The sequence below is a fragment of the Mercurialis annua genome, linkage group LG2 (genome assembly GCF_937616625.2).
Source record: "Mercurialis annua linkage group LG2, ddMerAnnu1.2, whole genome shotgun sequence".
Lineage (NCBI taxonomy): Eukaryota > Viridiplantae > Streptophyta > Magnoliopsida > Malpighiales > Euphorbiaceae > Mercurialis > Mercurialis annua.
The window spans coordinates 54,302,943-54,329,144 of record NC_065571.1 but is presented as its reverse complement, the minus strand read 5'-3'; the positions used below and the strand labels follow the sequence as shown (position 1 = coordinate 54,329,144).

The window sequence follows — 26,202 nt, the reverse complement described above, 5'->3', positions numbered from 1 at the left end:
TCAACGGTTGAAACTGAAAAGAAGTGAGGTGGAGGTCAAAAATAATAGAAACGAAAAATGGATATCATACTGAGATCAAATATTGAAAAAAATGGATAGATTCATATAATAAAATTTTCAAATTGTGATAGATTTTTTTTTATGAAAACTGTAATAGATTTTAATCACAACTTGTTATACTTTCTCGCCCTTGTCTTTTCGTATGAAGTTATTACATTTAACAGAATAATAATTTTATCTATCCATAATTAATAATGACCCGATTGACAAAAATATATTTAAAAAAATATTTTCATTTTATCAGCCAAAATTACGAGTCCTGACAGTTATATCCAATAAAAAAATAAAAGTAAATTCCGATATAATATATTGTGCTATATTTTTATGATAACATAGTCCATATGATAACAAAATTATTATAATAATAACATATACAATTTCATAAAATTCGATAAAAATAAAATATATAACTATTATTTTTGCTAAATTATAAACTATCTTTTCATAAAAAAATATGCCAGGGGATTGAAATATATTTACATTTTTATCAATCAGTACTTTATTTATATATTGTTTGGAAATTATAAGAATTCGTAAATTTGCCATATCATACCGATAAAAAAATAATTAACATTTTTGTTAATTTAGTTATAGTTGTAGGTTTATAAAATAATTTTGCTTATTCAAATTTACTAAGATCAAAAGATGTTAAATGAAGATTGTTAAAAATTAAAAAAAAAATAGTATGTTGATATGAAAGCCAGTGACAAGGCATGAATCTTCTAAGGAGAGACTATACCAATAACGACTTGCCACATTGGAATCATTATACCAAACAATATGACATCATGTCAAAAGATAGTATATATAAAATATTGAGTAGGTCGGATATTAATACTAACTTTGTTATTACTATTAAGAATTCCAATCATTTTTAATTCACCAAAATTACATTTTTCTCTATACATTTTAAACAATTCCTTTTACTTATTTTTGTTATTATTTTTATTCTAATTAATTCAACACGTTTTGTGTACCCCATATAGGGGATCTATGACGTCTTTTGAAATAGAAAATGATATAGTACCAAAACCAATTGGATATGATAGTCTTTATTAATCGTATATATTTGCAAGAGTTCATCCAAAGAATTTGTCATAGATTGGAAATTTCCGATGTTGAGAAATCATGCTCATGTTTATAGCAATGTTTTTAGAATCAAATCGAATCGGCTTGTTCAACTAATTCGATTATGATAACATCAATTTGATTATGTTTTACACATTCTTTTACTTTCATCATATCAAATACTTCACACTTTATGGAAAATTCATCTGCAAACTAATAATAAGAACGACTAATCTAAACTCTTTGTTAAATGACTACCATATATTTCTTACAAATATAATTGCTTTTGATTTGTAATAATGTGAGTCAAGTTTATTGTAAAAAAACTAATAATAAAAGAGAATAAAAACAATTTAGTCAAAAATATATAAATAATAATTATCAATTAAAGTGAGACATTTTTGAAAAAGACGATTAAAATAGAGTTGAGGAAATAGTGAATACCTTTCATTCGGGCCACATTTTTCTTTTTCGTCCCAAATACCTGACTATTATCAATGAATTTATATCTTACGATAAAAAAAAACTAATAAATTGCAATTTTAAAATTCATGTTTTCGTATTATCCTTATTAAAAGTCCAATATTTATTTTTATTATCACAAGAAAGTGAACTTCATATAGACTCATAGTATTTGATAGGAATATAATAGAAAAAATGAAAAAAGAATTAAAAATTAAAAATATCAACGGTTAAAACTGTGTGAAAATGGCAAATTGTACAACTATTTTGGGACGGAACGGGTAGACCACACTCCAACTAATAAATAACTAAGGTAAACTATTTTTGGATTAATGTTATAAAAGTTCACCTATTTTATACGCGTTCTTAATTTAATTACGGCTTTTTAACTTATCACAAAAATACACCAGCTCCATTTTTTTTTTTCAAATTCATACACGATATTGACATGACATTCATTCATTGGTTAAAAATGACCAATGAATGAGCGCAACCTCAACACCGTGTATGAATTTGAAAATAAGAATAAAAATTTGTATATCTTTATGCCAGATTTTAAAAGACGTGATTAAATTAAGAAAATGTGTAAAGTTGGTGAATTTTTATGGCATTACCCCAGTATTTTTTCTATCCATAATTTTGATAATACGGAGAAAATTGCTGACGTGTCACATCCGATTTGTTATGGCATGTCACTATCTGGTTGTCAACTCAACATTTTTCACCGGATTTTGAATGGTGTATAAATTTGAGAAAAATTGTTAGTTCATATATGTAAATTACGATTTTTAAACATCATGATTAAAATTAAAAAAATATATAAGTTTGGTGAATTTTTACGATATTAATCCAATAATTTATAATAGGCAAAGGGCATAAAAAACCTCGTAGTTTTTATAAAAGTACAAATCAGCCATTTTAATCTTTTTGAGTGTAATTAAACCCTTTTTGTTTGCAAATAGAACAAATAACCCCTTTCGTCAAATACCATTAGAAACACTTGTTAATGGCCGACATGTCTCTCATAATCATATAGGAAAAAAGTTCAAAAATAATTTTAATTTTTAATATATTTACCGAAAATTTGAGAGAGTAAGTGTCCTAAAAGTAAATTAAAAGAGTTTATTTATTTGATTTTAAAATAACGAGAGTTTAATTGTTCATTTATAAAAAATACGAGTGTTAAATTTTGCTAAAAAAATGACTGATTTGTACTTTAAAAAAAAAATCGAGAATTTTTTTTATACGTTATGCCTTTATAATACTCAATACGCAGTATACTTTTGGCGATTCCGGGTTCATGCTTTTATAGCATGATATGCTCCCCACTTTTATTTGACTCCAATCACAAATATATCAATGTCCTTCATTTAATATTTCCTATTAATTGAGTATTTGTCGTTCTGAGTGTTTCTGCACCGGCATTTTTCTTTCCACCTATTATTTGTTATATATCCGTAATTTCACATCTAAGATATTGCAAAAAAAAAAAGAATACAAATTCTTTCATTAATTATAACAGTATCAAAAGAAAATGAAATTATGAAGGAATTTATTATTGTTCCATCATGTGGAATTATTAATTATTTGATCTAAAAAAAATTAATGTAAAATTACATAGAGGAGATTGCAATTCAAATATAAAATTGATATATTTGTGTATAATAATATTATGGTTATTAAATATAATATGTAAATAATATTTTTATAGAGGTATAATAGTGTTAAAAATCAATTTTTTTTTATTTTTTTTAAATAGCACTCTCACCTTATAATTTTTTCAATAGCACCCTATTTCGTATTTTTCAGTTTCAATAGCACCCTAAAGCATCAAATTGAACTTTTTTCATTTGGTTAATATTAAAAAAAATTCTTCATATATATCATAAGTTCTAAATATTCTAAAATGTTTTAAATTATACATAAACGCCCAGAATTCCACTAAGAAAGACAAAACATCCATAAAGGAAGAAAGAAAAATATCAACAGATCTCAGATCTGTGATTATTGACGCAAAATAAACTAAATACGAAATTTGAAGAGAAAACGAGAAGGTAGGGAGGTGATTTTGAACCAAATAATGGCCAAAATCGCCTCCCTCTTGTTACGGCTAGGGTTTCCGAAAAAAAAAAGAGAGTTTAGAGAGATGAGAGAGAGTTCTCCACTCTATCACACTTTTAACAATTGTATCCTTATACTACAAAACGTTCACATTAGTTGCTACATTATTAATTTCATTCAAATTAAGTGCTTATGGCCGTTTTTGTCTATTTCCGTTCGGCAAACACATCGAATTCATTTCTTAAAAATAGACGGGAGTACTCTGCATCTACAATTGATAGTGTAGGAATCCGATGTGGACATTATTTCATTACAAAGATGCAACCATTAAAAGTGTGATTGAGCAAAAACTCAGATATGTAAGAATGCACCGCACTATTGCCTCCTACGCTGGAAATTTCGTGAGAGCTGATGCTCAGTCACTTAATTATGTTAAGCACACGACTTCGTTTTGACCCATCATTATGCTATAGTTGGTAAAGCATATCATCAAAAATTGGTTTGACCACCCTAAGAATAAATGACTATTTATTTTTGGTATCACTTAAGTAACATCTCGAGTTCGAGCCTTGCTTAAACAAAAAATCTCCGCTGTTAGACTTATCCACCATATCAAATGCACGACACGGATCGATCTGAATCAGTTAGAGTAAAGTCCTGAAAATCGAATGAACAACGAAAAAAATGGTTTAACTACACTAAGAATAAATGACTATTTATGATACACACATCAGTGGTACCCTTTATCAAATATTTGTTCTTTAATTTGTGCACTTTTGTTCTTCCACCGCCAAATTTATGTTTCATTTCTTTTGTCCCAGAAAATATATCCTAACAAAATACCGCGTTGGGCGTGATATCAATTCATACTTTAAATTCAACTGTTACAAGAACCATCAGAATTCCCTACCAAACCCTATTAAATTGCCCTTAAACATATGTACAAATATGGAAGGAGCCGACAAGTTTATAAAATTAGAATTTACTAGTATTATTTTACTTACAATAAGATATAACAATAATAGCTTTTGAAAAAGTAAAGGATAGAGGACTTAATCGATTGAAGATAATTAATTTTTTTACCAATGAGTTATAGTTAAAATGATATAACTCTTAAGTGAGGCCGTGCATTCAATTACTTTTCCTTTCTCAATGATAATAAAAATGAAAATTTATACCACAAAATTGTTGCACCGTGTCATTCGTCTAACAAACTAATAACGCGTTAAACATGTGGTATTTTTAGTGATAAAATAATAAGTAACGATTAAAAGATTTTTTTTCGCAACTGTTTATTGACTTGTCGTAAATATAACACGACACAACTAATATATGAGACAAACACTCTAAAAAAATATTTCATTTTTTTAATTTTATTTATTTATATCTGAATCTTTCTTAAACGTTAATTTGAGTTTCATTTTAATAAGTACATTTTAATTATATTCAACATTTTTATATAAAAAGCCAATCTTTTTTATGATCCATTTTGTTCCTTAGAGAAAAAACTTGTCAAATCATTAAGTGAGAATTATTTTACAATTAAGAGCACTGAATTGATGGATTTTTTATTAGATTATTACACGTTAAGTTTCTTATACTTTATATTTCAATTACTAGATTATTAAGTTATTAACTGAACAGTAAGTTATAAAAATAATAGTTTTTGAAAAGAAAAAAAGAAAAGAATACTATATACGAATAGTTTTTTTTTTTTTTGAATTTTCTATCTTTTTTGTTTTTTTATTTATATTTCAACATTTTAAAAATATCAATTTTACTACTTTAATTTTAATTAGTACATTTCCATTGTAGCCGCCTCTCATTATAATATGACTATGAATCTTATAATTAATTTCAGTATTATGCAAATTCATTGAGTTTTTTTTCTCACTCTTCTCCCAAGTGAGCTAGTATTTTAAATGTTTAATTATGTCAAAAAGTTAATTTTTTTCATTTTTTCAAAAAATTATCTAATTTTTTAAAAATTTATTACTATTTTATAAGTTTGTTGTAATTATATTTTTTTAATTAATTTAATTATTTCAATTTTCAATTGAATTTATATGATAACTCTTTAATTAGCAGGATTCATTTTTCAAAATTAAAAAATTTGACTCCTTATTTAAAATAAACAAAAAACAATGTCGAAATCTAATTTTAAATTCTTTTGATTTTTAGAGGTTGAAGGAAAAAAAAGCAAATTTTAAAACTGAAAATGACAAAAAGAAAAAGGAATATCGCTATGTAAATTCTTGTAAGATTATAATTGATGGGTTCCGAAAAAAAATACTCCTATCATTTATCTCTACGCTTAACATGGCTTATACTAATTAGATATTTAATGATTATAGTTAGAGTATAAATGATGATTCATTAGTAGAAGCCCCGCAAGAGATTCACTTCATCCTTTAATTATTGATATCTAATGATTATATAGTTAAAGTTTCATTTCAAATTATCAAATCATTAAATAAAAATTTATACTTTAAGCTAAAATTACGCATGAATATTAGTATTTCATAAGCACATAATTAGAAGGTGCCAATGACTGCCTTTTCATGCACTCGTGGAAAATTTCCCATCTCTTATCAATCCATGTGACCCCCTTTTAATCTATCTCATCATAAATCAAATCTCCATATATGATTGAAAATGGACCCTAACTAAATAAATAATTAACTAATCTTGTACTAAAATTAAATGTGATTCAAGAACGTCCACACAAGCCTAAAGATAAGACTGTGATTATAAATAAATAAAAAACATTAAGATTTCTTTGATTGAACTCTGATTTCACATCATTTTGATGTTCTTGATTTGAATTTAAATTTGTGTATTACAGCTTTATGCCAACCAGGCTACCGCACACGTACGCTTAATCATTAGCATATTACATTGGAACTCTTGAAAAGAGTATAATTTATGCATTTAATTTTGTTTTAGCTTATAAAATAATAATATGCCTCGTAAATTGATCAAACACATGCCCTAAATCATAGAGGAACTCTAGTTACTAATCGGGATCTTTCAAAAGCCAAATTGAATGATTGAATTGATAATTTGACACTATATAATCGTTTAAAATTATTTTATATTTCAAGTTTTTATATTTATGGTTTAATTTTTTAAAATCATTAATTTTGATTTACTTCTCAATTTTTAATTTTAATAGTAACCTTTTGTTCAAATTAAAGGCACAAAAAATTTAAATACGTTTTTTTTATAGAGATATGGGCCATATGGCCAAAACAGATTCTAACGTTTCATTTTTTAGCGATTTAATTCTAACGTTTGAGATGTTACGAAACAAATTCTAACCTTTTCAATTTTTATATTCGTAGCCTCATCCCGAATTTCGGCTATTTTGTCATTTTTATGCTATAATATCGCAAAAATGCGAAAGGTTGATATTTTATTTGTAATAGTTTAAAATGTTGAGATTTAATATGTCAATAATATGGCTGTCACATATGCAAATAATAGCCGGAAAATAGTTTGGGCTACAAAATGCAAAAATTAAAAAGATTATGATCTGTTTCATAATATTTCAAACGTTAGGCTTAAATCGCAAAAAAAAAAGCGAAACGTAAAAATTTATTTTGCTAATACTGTTTTTTATATATTGCTTTATATTGTTTCAGTTTGTATTTTTTATCATAAAAAATTTCAAACATGAAGAGCATATTTGAACAGTTTTTTTTTCTCCAGTTTAAACTAAGGAATATATTTGAGTCTGAAAATTGAAAAATAAAATAAAATTAATAATTTTAAAAAATTTAAATATACATAAAAAATCAAAACTATAACTTTTTTTATTAATAATCAAAAGATTTAATTCGATTCGATTTTACATATGAACAGAATTTATGTAAAGTTTCAATACAGATCAAATTAAAATAACTAAAAATCCAGTTAATTGAATATAGTGTTGGATCCCGATGATTGATGCATGGCTGTTTGACTTGGTATTGTTTCTTCTCTTTCAATAGGCAATAAAAAGTTGAAGTATTATTTTATTGCATTTCAGTTGATTAACAGATCAGTGCCTTCAAAATAAATCCACCAATAGAAGCTTTCGGAGGGAATTATTGCTTCAATAATATTAGATGACGACGAGGGCCTTTAGCGTGATTACAAATTAAAATTATAGTGTGTGAATTTTATCTTGAAATATAAAATACATTTGTATATCAATATATTATTTGAACCAGCTTAAAAAGTGACAAACAAATATTTAATCACATCGTTTAACATTCTGCTAAAATTATGAAATTAAATTCTGCCATTATTGTTAAAAATACACCCTCCTAAAATGATAAAAAAAGACTCGTTACATGTACTAATGGACTAGCATATTGACAAATTTCCAAAACAATCTAATTTTATGGGGAATAAAATGACAAAAGAGGGACTAAATAGTCTTCGATCTGTTAAAAAAGAAGAATGATAATGTCAGTGATATGCACTAGATCCACTATTAAAAATCAACTCTTTACCGATGGATTTTAGCGACGGACACCGACGGATTTTAACGACGGATAAAATCAAAATTGGCGAGGGACGCTAAATGCGTCGCCAATACTTGGCGGGTTTACTGACGGAAATCAAATTCCATCGGTAAATTCAGACCAAGTGAAACACACCGTTTCACCGTTTCACTTGGTCTGGTAGCTACAGATTTAATTTCAGCGACGGATACAATCCGTCGCTAAAATTAAAACTTTTTTAATTTATAGCGAGTTATCCTCCTCTTCCTCATTTCTGAAATTCTTCACGCCCAAATTAAAAAGTGGGTTTTACTATTCGCCGTCCCTAATTACTTGACACCGCACCTGAAAATATCTTTTTACCCTTCTTTAAAAAAAACTCTCAATCGCATTCGAATACGTCGATTAAAATGACGGATAACGATTACAATTCGTCGGATAACGAGTATTGACATTTCACAATATTTTTTTTCGACTTTTCCGACATAAAATTAGTTTTTTAATTATTTATTTCCCCCATCTGGGCCGACGTACCCAGTTGGCGTCAGCCCAGATGACATTTGGGCCAACACCAACTGGGGACGTCGGCCCAGATGGAGGGATGTCCCACTGGGTCGTCTCCCCGGAGGAAAGACGCCCCATTGGGACGTCTCTCTTCTGGGGAAACGTCCCAGAAAGGACGTCCCCCATTTTTTCGTTCGATTTACCGGGCGGACGTCCCCGGTTCACATCAGCTCGGAGGACGGACGCCGATTAGGGACGTCCGTCCTCCGGAATGACGCGAACCGAGGATGTCCCCCAAAAAAAATTAAAAAAAATTAAAAACATTAATACAATAAAAAAAAACTTAAAATTAAATGTTTACCGGCGATTTCTGACCTCTATCTCCCCCGAAATTCAACATTTACACTGTAGATTATGGTTTTCATTTGATAGGTTTGAATGAATTCAGAGAATTTTTTTATAAAGAAAAGGGCAAAAAGATAATGTGTGGGGCGTGAGTAGTAAAAAGGGACGGTGTTTAGTAATTCAGTTAAAAAGTCCTTCACCCAAATCTCTGCCGGCCTCCGTTCTTACTGCCATCTCCTTCCTCCGCGCATCCACCTCTCTTCTCGCTACCATCTCCTTCCTCCGGACACCTTGCTTCCGGCTCTACCACGTCTCCGGTATGCAATCTATTCTCCGGTCATCCATCTTTACTTATTATTTTTTGTTTATTTTAAAGAGAATTTTTTTTAATTAGGGTTTTGCCGCTGCCGTCCACCGTTGCCCTCCATATTCGGCCACCACTGTTCCCATAATTTGATTTTAATTAGTTAACTGTAGATTAGTTTTAGATTAGTTTTAAATCTTAATTTAACCTAACTAATGAATTAGATTAATTTTAGATTAGTTATAAATTATGATTATTTAGGTTAAATTAAGCTTAATTATTTTTTGTAAATTTTGATTAAATTAAGGTTAAATTATGGTAAATTATGAATAATTAGTTAATTATCCAAAAACATTAGTATGATTTAATATACAAAACCGTCAATATTTTACATAATCTTTTAAAAATAACTTTATTTTTCTAAAATATACATATTATTTTGGATCAATCACCAAAAAAACCTCCACCTTTTAGCCTTTTTTCAATTGCACCATGACGTTGCAATTTTGTCAGCTGCACCAAAATTTGTACCTTTGAATTTCAAATCCACCCTCATGTACTAAATTGATCTCTTTTACATTTGGAAAAAATTAATATAAGACATTCATTTTAACTTTTTGTGTGTAAAAGAGTTCAAACAAGTACTTTATAAGGGTTTTTATGAATTTTTTCCGAGTGAAAAAGAGTCCAATTTGATTTTGAGGGTGGAATTGAAATCCAAAGATGCGAATTTGGATGGAACTGATAAAATTGCAATGTCAGGGTGCAACTGAAATAGGGTTAAAAACTTGGGTGAGGGGTTGGTGAGTAAGCCTATTATTTTCTTATGCGTTTAGACATTGAAATGTACAGTATATTACAATACTTAGATGTGATTTTTAAATTAAATAATTATTTATCTTTAAAATATTTTAAAAGAATGGTTATTCTTGCATTTCAATAAAACTTAACTGAACCAAAATTTTATCACCTATCTTAATAAGCCAGATCATATCCCACATTTTCACTATCAAACTAAACCAAATTACTGATTGCACACAAATGTGACTAGTTATTGATAAATAGAGGGGTGCAAAAATCAAATAAATTGAATAACTGAACAGAACTGATACATTCAATTTGAAACAATAAAAATTCAGGTCGACTTTCAGAATTTAAGAACTTCAATTCACTTTCGATGCAAACCGAAGTAATTCTTTGATCTTACTCGGTTCGAAAATTTTAAATTTTTTTTATAAAACAAATTCAGTTCAGTTTGAACAGAATACACAACTTCACTGTTTCAAACAATTGAAAATTTTGAATAAGCATCTATTTCGAACAATTGAAATTTTGAATGAGATGCAGGCTGGAAAAGGTGGAGAACTGAGTCGTCACAAGACAATTATCATTACAGGAGCACTTGAACTCACTGATAAGACAGCAAAAGATGCAATGACACCCATATCTGAAACTTTTTCTATTGATATAAATGCCAAACTTAACAAGTATGTTTGATTTTCATCAACGAAACGCAGAAGATTTTTGCGAGTCATATGCATTAACTAACCACAGACTGCTAATGCAGTGTTCTCACCAAGTTGATGTTGGAGAAAGGGCACAGCATTGTTCCTGTTTATCATGAGAATCAAAAAAATATCATCAGACTTGTACTCGTAATTGATTATCATCATACTTCCACAAGAAAAACTGTTTTTGCTAACTTCTATTTGTATCAATATCAATACTTGTCCAAATTGCTGGTAAAGAACTTGCTAACTATGCGTCCAGAAGAGAAGTTCCTGCAATGAATGCGACAATACGCAAAATCCCAAGGTGAACTCATTTTGATAATAGGACAGACTAATAAAAACAACTAAATAAGAAAACATCTTTTACACAAACAGGTTATAAATATATAGAATTTCCGAGTTTCGAAAGCATTTCTGGAACGGAAACAACAACGAAACGTTAAAACACAAGGTTCAATAAGTTTAAGTGCAACATTGCGATTGATTCTCATGAATCATCATTAGTAAACCGAAAAAAAAAGATAATCACTAGATTTGCATAACATATGACAGGGTTTCAGAGACAATGCCTCTTTATACTATACTAAATGAGTTTCAGAAAGGTCAGCCACATGGCTGTTGTCATAAGACAGAAGAGTGAAACAGAACAATTGGCAGGGGAAGATGTGAGGGTGAACATTGAAGGAGAAAGGCGCACACAAATGAAAAGTACAGAAACTAGTCAATCGCGTAAGAAGCTTAAAAGTTTTCCTATTGAAGCATCCGCAAAGAAGAGAGTCTAAGAGCGAGAAATGGGTGAACAGAGCCCATTCAGAGGCTCTTCGTATTGATGAGAACCCATTACCAGAGCTCGTCGAAGAAGGAGAAGCTATTGGAATTATCACACTAAAAGATGTCATATAGGAACTCGTAGTTTTTAAATAGAGGGGGAAATATTTGACGAGACTGGCTATCGTGACGGGCATCATTAATTCCAGAAGGAATATGTAGCTTGATCAAGAGCCAAAACACTAAAAAGCTGTAACCAACAGAAGAGTCTGATGCATATATTAAAATTAGCAACGAGTAATCAACTTGTTTTACGATTGTTATGCAAAAGAGTACTACAACAATGCCAAACTAGATTAGTTAATTGGCAACATTCAGTACAGTATTTTGAAACATATACCTGAAAGCATTAATTTTTGATGACGTTCACCATGGTAAGCAGAGTACCAACAACAGCACAAGTATCGGAGGAGCTGGTCATTCTAAAATTTGCAATGAATCCAACTTCCTCGACATATGTATTCCCTGTGCAATAAATAACACAACAAAATCACCACAATGAAATCATAAGGTATTGCCTTGGTAAAAAACATCTTATCCAATAATTTTGTTATTAAGTGTGCATAAATGGATTAAACACGAAGCTATTTAATAAAAGACTCGATAATAATGCTTCTGCAAGTTAAGCAAACGTGAGGATAAAAAAACAAAAGCATGCCATGCAGATACAACTGGATAACATGATACCTAGCGGCCCCTCTCAAAGCCAATACGAGTTCTATCAGAGCCTCCGTCATGTCCGTCTCTAGTTGAAGACCCGCCACTAGCTCTCATTGTACCATCACTGCCCACCTTGTCCATGGTTTTCTTGCCCTTCTTCACTTCAGTCAAGAACTGATCCAACCCAAATGGATCAGCTTCTTCTACATCCTTTTCGAACTCAACTGGCCTGTCCCGTGGACCGGCCTTCTCAGAAGTGCCAGCAAAAGCCTTATCGGGTTTGAACCTCTCCGTCTTCATAATTTTATCTAACTGCTCATCAGCTCCTCCATACGTATCAGAATCAACATCTTTCTGTGGCCGATAGAGTGTTGAAAGAGTAGGCTGAGCTGTAAATAAGCCCTTGTCATAAACATTATATTGTTCATCTGTGGCAAAACCAGAATCCATTCCTTTCTCCTGGTTAAACAATCTCTGGTCATGCATAACCTCTCCTCTGCCAGGCCCAGCAGAAGCCATACCGAGAGCAACTTTCTCACTAATGTCACGATCTCTATCTCTTGTAATCTTGCTCTTCTTACCCATGGCAGCATCTTTAGCCTCCAACCTTCTCTCCCTCTCCCTCTCACGACGTCGCTCCTCACGAATTTTCTCACGCTGTAGTCTCTCTTCCCTCTCCTGCCTTGACTCTTTAGAAGCATCCCTCTCCCTTTCTCTCCCACGATCATAATCTTCCATCATATCAACATCATCCATTGGAGCGGACATTGGTGGTGCTGCACCAGTTCGTTCAGAGCGCGCTTTCTGAGCTAGTGCACACAGTTCCTGCTCTCTCTTATCATTCTCCTTCATCATCATCTCCTTTTGAACCTTGGATCGCATAGCAACAGCTTCTCTAGCTTTCTGCTCAGCAACATAGAGTGACTCTGATAACTGGGCAAAATCATCATTAATTTGAACATCCTGCAGACCTCTTCCATCAGCCGCTAGACGCTTATTAAGAGGAATTGTATAACCTTTAGGATTCTTCCAGTTTGAGATACAAGGAGGGATTTTCCAATCCTGCTGATCTTTTACAGTCACAGGTCTAGCGGGTGAGTGCATGAGTGGCACAGGAGGAGATCCAGAAGCCTTAGGGACCCTCTTATGCTTGAACTTAGGTGGGTCGAGTGGGTCAACCGGCATCTCCACCATTCTGATGATTCTCTCTTCCGCCCCTGAATTAAAAGCCGCTGATTGCTGAGATGGCTTGTACTTAATATACTTCGAATCAGAAGATTTTGTTGGCTGTGCCGCACTCAATCTTACATTAACAATCTTTTCAAGAGCAGTTTTGGTCTCCAGTGTTGTCTCCTCAATCTCCTCGTCCTCAATGCTCTCCTCTTCATTCTTCAAGAACTTTGGAATGATATCCGTATGCTTTGAATAAACAATCTTCTTCGAATTCTGATTCTGCTTCACAATGGCATCATATGCAACATTCCCATTAGCATCAACAGTCAAAGGCAATATTCTAGACGCAGACTTATCCCTGCCCATACCAAGAGGGTATTGAGCAATATGAATCTCCGGAAGTGCACCTCCATCTCCGAAATCCTCCACTTTCCGACGAACAAAACCCTTACGATTCGAATAAGATGAAGTTTTAGACTTCGTAGGAGGTAAGATTTCTCTCAAAGGCGCCATTGCCATTACAATCGAGCAATAAGTAACTATGAAAATCAATACCAAAACCTAACCCTAAAACCAAAACAAATTAATCAGCAAACATATATAAACACAGCTATATTAGTATTACTATTAGGATTAGGAAATCAGAACAAATTAATCAGCAAACACAGCTATATTAGTATTACTATTAGGATTAGGAAATCTGGAATAGAGAATAGAGGTTCCCTTGATGTCTTAATGGGCCTCCTTTAGCCAGCCCAACATCAATCTTATACATTTATAGTCCTTTCATCTATTAATAAATAGATTTTTTTTAGTTTTTATACGGGTTTTTGACGGATTAGTTCCTACGAAATATAAGAAATTTTAATTTTGTGCCTGTTTTAAAAAAAATACCAGTTTTGTGCTTGGACCCACCCAATCTGTATTTTAAAAATGCTGATTGGGTGAGCGATTGGTATTAACAGCAATCCGCATTTGAAGAATGCGGATTGTATGTTATTGTATGTTATACAGTTTGGTAAAATATATGATTTCATCCCTAGCTTAAATCAATAGTTTATTACTTCCTTTTTAGTTTTGTTTTTATTATAAATATGGAATATGGTTAATAATTTTCTCAATCCTTTATTTCTTTAATTTATACAATCTATCTTATAAACTTTTTTTTAACTTAACGATCAAATATTCAATTAAACTCTTTAAATTTTAATAATCGGTTTTAAACGAAACAAATGAAGTTTAGAAGGTAAATATATTAAAAATTAATATATCAAAGTACATCTCTAAATGTAGAGTTAAAAGTTTCAGATAAAACCTCGAAATTAAAATGTCGAAAATTAAAAGTTTCGATATAATATAAAACTATATAAATTAAGATATATATATATATATATATATATATATATATATATATATATATATATATATATATATATATATATATATATATATATAAATAAAGAATATAAAAAAAAACGAAAAGAGGAGAGTGGTGGGTATGGTGGGTGAAGAAAGTATAAGGATTAAATTGAACTTTTTTTAGTTTTATTTATTTATTATATATATATATATATATATATATATATATATATATATATATATATATATATCTTAATTTATATAGTTTTATATTATGTCGAAATTTTTAAATTTCGACATTTTAATTTTGAGGTTTTATCCGAAATTTTTAACTCTACATTTAGAGATGCATTTTCATATATTAATTTTTGATATATTTACCTTCTAAAATTCATTTGTTTCGTTTAAAACCGATTATTAAAATTTAAATTCTCAAATTTAAATTTTAAATTTCTATAATTACGACCTACTTTCTCGGACACCTATAAATTAATTTTACATTTAAATAATACGTAAGTAATTGAGTTTAATTGAATATTTGATTGTTAAGTTAAAAAGAAGTTTATAAGATAAATTGTATAAGTTAAAGAAATGAAGGATGGAGAAAATTATTAACCATATTTCATATTTATAATAAAAACAAAACTAAGAAGAAACTAATAAACTATTGATTTAAGTTAAGGATGAAATCATATATTTTACCAAACCACAATAACATACAATCAGCATTCTTCAAATGCGGATTGCTGTTAATATCAATCCGCATTTCAAGAATGCGGATTGCTCACCCAATCTGCATTTTAAAAATGCGGATCGGGTGGGTCCAGACACAAAATTGGTATTTTTTTTAAAACATGCACAAAATTGGAATTTTTTATGTTTCGTAGGAACTAATCCGTCAAAAACCCTTTTTATACCATAACTTATGAAAAAGTTCAATTATAATATATTTTGGATATTTATATTCCATCTCTATTCTAACGAGTTAAACTGACATCTTTTTATTTGAAAAAAAAACATTAAAATAATTTTTATTTTTAGTTTGAGGGCCGTAGTGATCTCATCTTCACGGAATTGAGTAAAATTGTATCCTCTTATGAATTCAGGGAATAAATCGCTTGAGCTGTATCTTTATATATTATAGAATATTACTATAATATATCAAATAGGTTTTACGAATAATATACGAAAGTAAAATGTAACTCACATGGACCGCTATCCAATCTATTATACTATCGATACGATAATAAATCCTTGCTAGTTTGAACCCGTCGATCTCGTAGCTTGCTGATGTGTCTGTCACATATTCAAATCAAACATACGTTTAGTATATAAACATGAATATTGCATATCCAAAACAAAACCCTAAGTTACGAACTTGGGTTATCTCAATCCGATCCTAATACGGTTTGTGAATTATAGTACTTAATCATAATCTTTATGCTTGGTTAATACCATTTATGGTATTCCACTAATCGATTACCTTTTACTTACCATGTTCGTTCCATAATCCGAGCTTAAAAAATTAAGTTTTTTTATCCAAATTTTATGATTTGGAGTTCAAAACGTGATATCGGGCTAGGGTGGTCTCACGTCGGGAGACAACACAAGTGGATTTACAAAAACCAAGAGATGAGTTGGTGTATTTCATTAAAACATAGGGGCTTCCAGTAATTTACCCTTTATGTAATTATTTCTTCTTCTAAGAAAACCATAATAATTGATGGGCTCATAAGACTCAGCAAATCAGTCGGCTTAGACATTAAAATGAGTTAATTAAAGAAATCACGGTCATTAGTCAAAATAATGAGACAAATACGTTGTTTAGTTTCATTTTAGAGTTTTATCTTTTCTTCTTTCTTTTTTTTGATTTTTATACTTTCTAAATTAGATAAATACCATCTTAGCAATAATCTTACTGCTAACTTTAATATTAAATTTCAATTCTCTATTTTCTTCTCCATTCTCAAATCGCTGAAGAGAAAAGGAGAGTATTAATTAGTTAGGGATTGCTAAGCAAAGATAGGATATGTTCTTCATTTTTTGCCTCCACATTGACAAACCATCCGTTCCAATTTCTTTCCCCTTTACGATCTCCACCGTTCCCAACCGCTCGCCGCCGCCGCCATCACCATCGATGAACCAGACAAACAACTGCTGAATTTGAGGTTAACAAACGACGAACTGCTCCGATGAACGAAGATCCACCATTGTTGATCCGGTGAATGAAGTACCACCATTGATGTTTACCTAATTTTTTGTTGTTTGAGTGTTTTGATGATTTTGGATGTCGATCAAGAAACTACAACAAATTTTGATATTTGGTGTTGCACAACCTGCACTCTAAGTGTTTGAGGAAATTCGTATGAGATCTGTAATATTTTTGGATGTTGGGTAACTAATGGTTAACATTAGGTAAACTGTTGGCTAACTTTGTGGAGAAGATGAGGTTGATGTCATTCGGTGAATTAGCCAAGGAGATCCACTTGAAGAAGGGGGCAGCGGCGCTGCGACAATATAAAATGTTTATGGATCTACTCATTTTGTGTAGTTTGAGTTATGAGAATTGTAATGTTTTTTGGTGTTGGGTAACCAATGGTTAATATTAGGCAAACTGCTGGGTAACTTGTAATAAATGTTATTTTGAATATAGTATTAATAAAATGAGCAAATTACTCTAAGGTATCTCACATTTGTCATAATTTCCAGTTTGGTACCTCTTGTTTGAAAATCAAACGATATGGTACCTCAGTTTTGATTTTGTAAACTATAAGGCCCTTCTGTTAGTTCCGTTAATAATTTGAAATTTATTTCCAAACGATTTAATACCTCAGTTTTAATTATATAAACGATTTGGTACCTCTGTTTCAATTATGTAAACGATTAGGTACCTCATTTGTAAACTATTTGGTACCTCATATTTCATTCCGTTAACGATAGAGTACCTATATTTAACAGAAGGGCCTTAGAGTTTACAAAATCAAAACTGAGGTATCAAATCGTTTGATTTTCAAACAAGGGGTATCAAACTGTGAATTATGACAAATGTGAGGTACCTTAGAGTAATTTGCTCTAATAAAATTGTTAGTTAGCTGTTGTTGAATTTTATTTTTTCTTGCTATTTAACCGATGGTGTACTAAAGGTACACCAATGACCTTTGTTTTTAATACACTGTTAGTTAACAAATGGTTAACTAATGATTACTTAATAATTTTAGATTTAAAAAAGATGATTTAGGTTTTATTTGACGGTTGCTCGTACGATGATGAAGACGGAGGGGTTTGTAATAGAATTTTCAACTAGTTTAATAGAAATGAAGTTTAAATTTGTAATATTTTTGTTTTTTGGTTAACCAATAGTGTTAGTATACCGTTGGATAATCAAAATCGTATTTTTGAGATTAAAAAAAAATATTTTTGAGAATAAAAAAAGTTATTTTTGCAAAAAAAAAGTACAAATTATATTTTTCAAAAAAAAACTTTGAGGTAGTACTCATGAGAATATTTTATCTTTTTTTGGTATTTATTTAAAGAGGCCCATTAAAATACAGAAGGCCCAGGTCCATTAGTTAAAAACCCTTATACATCAGTTCAGTTTGAAAAAGAACGGGAACTTGTTAGCATTCGAGTCCGTATCACGATGTACAGTCTAATTTAAACATCCACCGGACATCGGCGAGCGAAACCGAAATCAAGGAGCCATCTCCATGATGGCATCAACAACGGCGTCATCTCTAACTCCTCCAAAAGTTCCGATGGAGCTCCACGTCAACAACCGTGAAAAGCTACTAAAATCACTCCGTCAACACCTCACCGAGACCTTCCGTCCTCTACACGGCTTCGTTCTTCTTCAGGTAACGTATAGATAATCCTTACGAAGTATTAATTCAGGTGTTTCATATGCGCGATTGATGATTGATTTTTTTTTTTACTTTTATAGGGAGGTGAAGAACAAACGCGGTATTGTACTGATCATATTGAGTTATTCAGGTACTTGATCATGATTATTATGTTTTTGCATTTTATTTAATTGTAAGTGATGATTTATTAATATCATTATTGTTTGGATTTCCAGACAGGAGAGTTATTTTGCTTATCTATTTGGAGTTAAGGAGCCTGGTTGTTATGGAGCAATTGTAAGCTATTGCTCTATTTGTTTTTTTATAATTTGATTTTTCATTTATGTTAAAAAATGTAGCCAATTCGATGTTTGGAAGGATCATGATTGCTAGAATTTGATTCTTTTTAGTTTAAAAAAAAAAAGAACTGTTGAAAGAAATGAAAAATAAAATGAATTCTTGCAAATGATTTTGATTCCTAGCTAGGCCTTATGCTAGGTAGACATAACTTAAGACTGCGCTATTCTGCCATCTATTGGATTTCAGCATCTCTTTACTATCATTTGACTTGGAAAAGATCAAATAGTTGGCTGTTTTAAATTGGTTCTTAACCATATTTGATTTGTGTAAATTTAGCATCCTTTTCTTTTATATGAGCTTTAGCATACTTATTGCAGACTTAATAACGGTTTTTACTTTTTTCCTGCCCTTTTCTTTTCCTTTGAAGGATGTTGCAACAGGGAAGTCTATACTGTTTGTTCCTAGGTTACCCGCTGATTATGCTGTTTGGTTGGGAGAAATAAAGCCATCATCATACTTTCAGGTTTTTAATTTTTGCTGCTTCCTGGTTTAATGTGTCAGAATGTTTGTCAAATTACGTTTGATGCCTTTCTTTGCAGGACTATTACATGGTTAGCATGGTTTTTTATACGGATGAAATTGTAGAATGTCTGCATGAACTAAGCAAGGGAGTTGACAAACCCCTATTGTTTCTCTTGCATGGTCTTAATACTGATAGCAATAACTTCTCAAAAGCAGCAGAATTTGAGGTTCCTGCATCTTATACCGTCCATCTCATCACTTGTTTATTCGCTGAAGCCATTTTTATGTATTTATGCATGTTTATAAATCTTTTTGCAGGGAATAGAAAAATTTGAGACAGATTTGACTACATTACATCCTATTTTGACTGAATGCCGTGTTTTGAAGTCAGAACTGGAGCTTGCAGTCATTCAGTTTGCTAATGATATTAGCTCTGAAGCTCATGTTGAGGTAATCGCATATGCATATATCTCACCAACTGTTATTTGCATCATCATTTTACTTTTCGTCCTCGTGTTACTTTGAATCTGTAGCTAAATCCATACATGGCTTATGCATCTATTTTCTGCAAGGAAATCTTTACTCTGGGATGAGCTGTGTTATCTTGAAATAATTTTTCTTTGTTTGCTAATCAAAATTACCATTTCACATGGTAGCTTCATCTCAAAACCAGCAAAGAATTGAGTTGATGCGTAAAACGCAGCATTCTTTGTATGGTTGGCTTTTTATGACATCTCTTGATATTCTAGATATAGTCATGTAGCTAGCAGTTCTCCTTCTGATTGATGCTAAAATTTGGAAAATTGACTAGGTTATGAGAAGAACTCGAGTGGGCATGAAAGAGTATCAGCTGGAAAGCATATTTCTTCACCACACATATATGTATGGTGGCTGTAGGCATTGCTCATACACATGTATCTGTGCCACTGGTGAGAATAGGTGAGTTTCTCAGATACTTCAACTATACAGGCAACAAGACGCTTTTTGTCTAGATCTTGTGCAAACCACAGTTTAGTGCACTATAGGAGTTGTTGTTATAGCGTAAGGTCAACGAAAAGGTGGAAGCGTTTTACTGGGGGGCTTGAACCTTGCATTCTTGGCTGCTGAACCTTTGTTCATTGTATCACATTGTCGTATTGCACTTTGTTGTAGCTGGCTATTTTTACATGCTCCTGAGAGGCTAACTTAACTCAACTGCCCCTGTGGGATTTCAATTTCTTAATCTGACCAGCATTTTGTAGTCATATGACTCATATCCATCCCGTTCTAAAACTAACATGATTTTTTTTTTGGGCTCTTAATTGATAGCTCAACTTCTTTCAACAACTTGAGAAATTGGATTCGGTTGTTTCTTTTATATTTGTATTATCATGATTATAAAACTGTTTCTCTGCATACCCTTTAAAGAATCTCTTACCAATTACTTTATGTGTTCCTGATGTTTACCGCTGATTTTGCACTTCTGAGCTTGTTACTATCCCATATTATCTTAAGAAAAAAATTTAAGCTCTCCTTGGAAGTTCTTTTTCTACATATGCAATTATCTTTATGAATATGTGATTCTATTAATAACCGCATATTTCCTCAAAAGTAATAAGTATAATAAAATAAAGGCATTATTATAGAGTTTATATGCATTGTTCTAACATTTGCTAATAGCAATTATATTTCGTGATTCAGTGCTGTTCTTCATTATGGACATGCAGCAGCTCCAAATGACGGGGTATGTTGAAGTCCACTTCTTTGTCCTATCATCAACACATGAATATGTAATCCAGTGTATTTTTTATATGTTGAGACACAAATAAATTTGCATGTTTATACGGATGTTCAATGCCTTTTGTGCAGACTTTGCAAGATGGCAATATGGCATTGTTTGACATGGGAGCTGAATACAAGTTTTATGGGTCCGACATAACTTGTTCATTCCCTGTAAGTGAGCATTTTTTTTAGTTGCAGTAGCTCTTATTTGCCTGTTGAATGAATCTATACTCTTTTTACATCGAAATTACTTTTTGAAAGCAGTTCAATCTTTATTAGTTATTATTGTTTCCAACATGCTAATTTCATCCGATTGAGAGGAATCAAATGCAGACAACATAAACCTATATCTCGTATTATGTTCCGGAACTCCAATTCTGGTTGGTTTTACTATTTCAACATGATGACTAATGGTGATTTTGGTCTTGATTTCTGTTAGAGATAATTAAATCATAGTTGGAGTCTCATCTGACAATTTGAATTTTTGACATGGTATCGAAGCTTTAATGATTGAAGGTTCTAGAATTCAATCTTGATAATTTTCTTTTGATTAATTAAATATTTGAGCACATAGTAAGGTGGACATGTGTTTGATCATGCTTCAATCTTAATTGGTATTTGCTTACGGAGGTGTATTAGAGATAATAAAACTATAATTGGAGTACCTCCTAACAGTTTGAGTTTATGGATTGATTGGTTTTTTGACAATTTTCATTTTATTGTCCTCCAAGGAGTTCAAATGTTTGTTATCAGCTGTCAATTGTCCTCTCTTGAGTGAACAGAGAGGGTAAAGCTGGTTTCTCTTGAATCTCAGCTGTCTGGTTTGAGAGTGTAAAGATGCCACAGCCTTAGCTCTTATTTTGACAATTCTTCTGGAATATATAAGTTAATACTTTAAAAACTACTCCCTCTGTCTCGTAAAGATAGAAAAAGTACCACCTTTTTTTGTCCCATAAAAATAGAAAAAGTGGAGTTAGTTAAGTTAAAAATTATTAAAATACCCCTACATGCTTATCATAAAACATTAAATACATATTTTGGAAAGATAAATAAATGAGTTGTAAGTACTATAATTAGTAAAATGGCTTTGGAAAATGTACATAACTAATTGATTACAAAGGGTAATTTAGACAAATTATCGCAAGTTACCTATAAATAACTACTTTCTTAATTCTTGTAAAATGGGTGCTTTTTCTATCTTTACGGGACGGAGGGAGTAATTTTTAAAATGCAAGTTATGGCTATATACTTTAATGTAGTTTAGAGAATATTGACAGAAGTGAACTAGCTGAAACTATTTTTTTGCTATTGCTAATAAGATATTTGTCTTTCTTTTATTTGTGCAGGTGAATGGGAAGTTTACAAGTGATCAGACCCTCATATACAATGTAAGTCTGACTCAAGTTATGAGCATGAAACCCCAATCACCCCTCCTGTTTTTTTTTATCTCTCATTCCTTTATAGATGTAAATAAAAATATCAGTGCACTATTAAAGGCCATTCAAAAGCATTTTATTCTTGTGTTTATCCGATGATTCATTTGATTGAATTTATAGCTTTTCGGCAATTCCATTGCTTAGAATTTCTACCCCTAAAATGATATGTTCTACAGGCTGTTCTTGATGCGCACAATGCTGTCATATCAGCTATGAGACCTGGAGTTAGCTGGTTAGAAATGCACAAGTAAGATCCAAATTGAAATTATTTATACATGATTGCCATTTTTTTGTCAACTTTTTCCTTATGTTAGCTTATGTACAGTACTTTTGGCAAAGATTTTTTGTTAGTTTAATTGGTTGCAATTGATGGTCTGTGCTGTTAAAAACAATATGGTCCTTAGCTCAGGTGATTTGTTTTGTTCCTTTCCATTAAAAGGGGCATAACAGATGGTACTTTTTTCCATTGACCTTGTTTTTTCTTCCCATAGCTAGCATTAGGCTGGAGCTTATTTTTCTATTGCAATAGTAATTACCGTTTGTATTACAAACCATTATTAGTGCTTCTGTGGTTTAGCGATTATTTCAATCTTTAGTACATCTGTGGTACATAGCAATCGAGGATGGCACATATTTCCTTGAAAACTGCAAAGAGAGAGCGATGTAAGGAAGGCGAGTATCTGAGTTAAGACAAGATTTTTTTTTTGAGGGTTGTCAGATTAACTTGTGCAGAAAATAAATAAGATTTTTTTTGGCACCAGCAAGTCAAAGCAAAGTCTTGAGGATAGGAAATGTTAAAAAAAAATGTTCACTCATAGAAGGGTTATGTTACTTGGCACTGTCCGGTTTGCTGACTCAAATTGGTAGTGCAGGTCTCAACATATATGTTTTACTTGAATATTTTTCATAATCGTGCTGTTTTATAAAAATTAACTAGTGCAAAAAGAGATCTGAGATTAAGTTAATTGTTCCCTTTTCATAACATGTGGAACATTTTGGGTCTTGTTTGTGTCGACTCTAATTTTCTTTTTCCTATTTGCAGATTAGCTGAGAGAATAATTCTTGAGTCGTTGATGAAAGGTTGCATTCTTGTCGGGTAATGATTTTCTAAATTACCTGCAATTACACATCATTGTCAAAAGCCGACAAAAATATTATTTTCCTTGGTACCAGTAATGCAGATGATATGATGAGTGAGCGGTTGGGTGCTGTGTTCATGCCTCATGGTCTGGGGCATTTTTTGGGCATCGACACTCATGATCCCGGTGGCTATCTGAAGGTACTTATGATTAATTTATTGTCGCTGTAGTTCTCTTCATACCATATTTATAACTTGAAAGGTGATCTGATATGCAGGGACCAAAAAAATCAAATGAACCAGGATTGAGATCTTTGCGTACTGCTCGAGAACTACAGGAGGGAATGGTTTGTATTGAACTTTTTTACTTAAAGAGAGACTATTGAAAGTATTGAAAATTTGATCCCTGATAAGAAAGAATTTATTAAAATATGTCGGTGAATCTAATAGAATAAGTATAGGAGTTTAAACTTGCATGACTAATCTAGCACGGGCACTTGCACTTCATTCAATCAACGTGTCCCGTTCCGGAAATGTTTCGGACACGAAACTTCATTTTCTACTTAGGTAACTTTAAAATTACACTGTTTTTCCGTGTCCGTGTCCAAGTGTCCCGCTTCCCCGTATCCATGTCCGTGCTACCTATAATATCAACATATGTTCCCCTTTTCCCATGTTTTCTGTTCTGAAATGGTGGGGGGGTTGTCATTTTGATTAGCTAGGTTGTTTGTTCATTGTTTATTACTCGTAGTGGTCCAGATGGTTTCTGAACCTGTGAGAGATTTTCCTTGTAGGTGATAACGGTGGAGCCTGGCTGCTATTTCATAGATGCTGTGTTGGATCCAGCAATAGAAAGTTCAAGTACTTCAAAGTTTTTTAATCGTGAAGCAATTGGCAGGTTTAAAGATTTTGGTGGGGTTCGAATTGAAAGCGATCTGGTATATTTTTCTGAAAACCCAAACTTAGATTTACTTATATTAATTTGCAGTTAGATACTGATTCAGGTGTAGAATGGGTATTATATAACAGAGTTGTAGTTGTTGCATTACGCTATTTGTGGAGTTCTTTTGCAACCGATGCTATCCTGCAGAACACTAATCTTTTGCTGTTTCTGATGCTATTTCTTTTCTTGCTCACAATTGTAGCATGTCACTGCCAATGGTTGCCATAACATGACCAATTGTCCCCGAGAGGTTTGGGAGATTGAAGCGGTGATGGCTGGAGCGGCATGGCCCCTTAACAAGGTTTGAGCAAACGACAGAGCGCAAGGTTGAATTGTGGCGTTACAGCATTCAAACAGGGTCAGCAAGGTGCATTTAGCTCCTGCAAGGCTTTGAATGCGAACTATATTTGCTAGGCATGGTTGAATGTTGAGAACATTTTCCTCAAGCATACTGAACTGCCTGGGTATCTAAAATCATATTTTATAGGGTTTTTTAAGTTATTAAAATAAGATTTCTCCTTGTTTATACCATGCGTATGTGCATAATTTTATGTATGAACTAGGTTTTTCTTCTTTTTTCAGTATTTAAATTTTAGTTTCTGTTAGAATAATATTTAAAAAATATAATAAATAAATATTTTTATTTGTTTTTATCATTAACTTTTTCTTGTTAAAAATTAAAAACAAGTTCTAGGATTATTTATATTTAGTTAGTATGTTGGCAAAATAAAAAACAACATTGTCTGCCAATAATATATAAAATAATTATATCGGTTAATTTAAATTTGTTTTAAATTTTATTAATAGTTCAATGATGGAAAATAATAACAGACATTCATTTGATTTACTTTTTTAAAAATTAAAACACTATTCATAAAAGAATAAAAATTCAAATTCAAATATTGTAGTAGTAGTGTTTTCAAACCCGGACCGGACCGGCCGGTTTAACCGGTTTAACCGGAAACCGGAGCCCTCTCCGGTTTAATTACACCTTAAAACCCGGATTTCCGGTTCGACCTCTTTTAACCGGGAAAAACCGTAAATAACCGGAAAACCGCTGAAACCGCTGAAACCTCAAAACCCGGCCGGTTCATTAGTTAACCAGTTAAAAATTCCAACATCACAACTGCTTACCTGAATTCAATGACAAAACCACGGTTTTATACACATTCAATTCATTTGCACAATAATCTTCGTCATTACATGACTGCTGTTTATTATTAGCCAATTACTGCATTAGTATATTAGATTATAGAAGTGATACTTTTATTAAATACTAGTGTATTAAAGATAGAAAAAGAAGTAAAGATTGGTCATTTTTATTGAACATTGGAAGAATAGATTGGGAAGAATTGTTTTTTTAAGAATGACGGCGTTGGGAGATTAGGGTTTTAGAAAAAGGTCTGAATAAAAGAAAGTGGAAGAAGAGTGATGCTAAAGAATTGTACAATTTCCTATGCAACGCAAATAAACAAGCAATTTTTAAAGGGCCTCTTTA

At 31.5% G+C, this 26,202-nt stretch overlaps 2 protein-coding genes and 1 pseudogene across 3 annotated transcripts; 2 read left to right on the top strand and 1 right to left on the bottom strand.

Annotated features, from left to right (window-relative positions):
- The first annotated feature begins 9,180 nt into the window (after positions 1-9,180).
- Positions 9,181-11,887, top strand: LOC126668743 (DUF21 domain-containing protein At4g33700-like; annotated as a pseudogene).
- Positions 10,741-14,101, bottom strand: LOC126670276 (SNW/SKI-interacting protein-like). The gene is made up of 3 exons (XM_050363966.2): positions 12,321-14,101; positions 11,974-12,098; positions 10,741-11,075 (listed from the first exon to the last, which is right to left on the bottom strand). The coding sequence occupies exon 1, from the start codon at positions 13,983-13,985 to the stop codon at positions 12,321-12,323; it is 1,665 nt and encodes a 554-aa protein (XP_050219923.1). The 5' UTR covers positions 13,986-14,101; the 3' UTR covers positions 10,741-11,075; positions 11,974-12,098.
- Positions 14,102-18,413: 4,312 nt separating this feature from the next.
- Positions 18,414-25,357, top strand: LOC126669762 (uncharacterized). Of its 2 annotated transcripts, none has more exons than XM_050363311.2 (16): positions 18,414-18,679; positions 18,766-18,815; positions 18,901-18,961; positions 19,392-19,487; positions 19,564-19,713; positions 19,805-19,936; positions 20,298-20,425; positions 21,167-21,209; positions 21,335-21,418; positions 22,594-22,650; positions 22,860-22,930; positions 23,726-23,779; positions 23,857-23,962; positions 24,040-24,108; positions 24,556-24,699; positions 24,907-25,357. In XM_050363311.2, exons 1-16 carry the CDS (start codon positions 18,533-18,535, stop codon positions 25,009-25,011), a joined length of 1,497 nt encoding a protein of 498 aa, XP_050219268.1. In that variant the 5' UTR covers positions 18,414-18,532; the 3' UTR covers positions 25,012-25,357. The 2 variants fall into 2 exon arrangements, with proteins under 2 accessions (XP_050219268.1, XP_050219269.1); XM_050363312.1 differs by having other exon boundaries at positions 18,415-18,679; positions 22,594-22,635.
- The last annotated feature ends 845 nt before the right edge of the window (positions 25,358-26,202 follow it).

Bases quoted from the DNA above. Each gene is read 5' to 3' on its own strand.
- LOC126670276 (XM_050363966.2), bottom strand. From the start codon at position 13,985: ATGGCAATGGCGCCTTTGAGAGAAATCTTACCTCCTACGAAGTCTAAA.
- LOC126669762 (XM_050363311.2), top strand. From the start codon at position 18,533: ATGATGGCATCAACAACGGCGTCATCTCTAACTCCTCCAAAAGTTCCG. The intron at 18,816-18,900 runs GTACTTGATCAT...TTGGATTTCCAG, and splicing joins GATCATATTGAGTTATTCAG to ACAGGAGAGTTATTTTGCTT. The intron at 21,210-21,334 runs GTATGTTGAAGT...CCTTTTGTGCAG, and splicing joins CAGCAGCTCCAAATGACGGG to ACTTTGCAAGATGGCAATAT.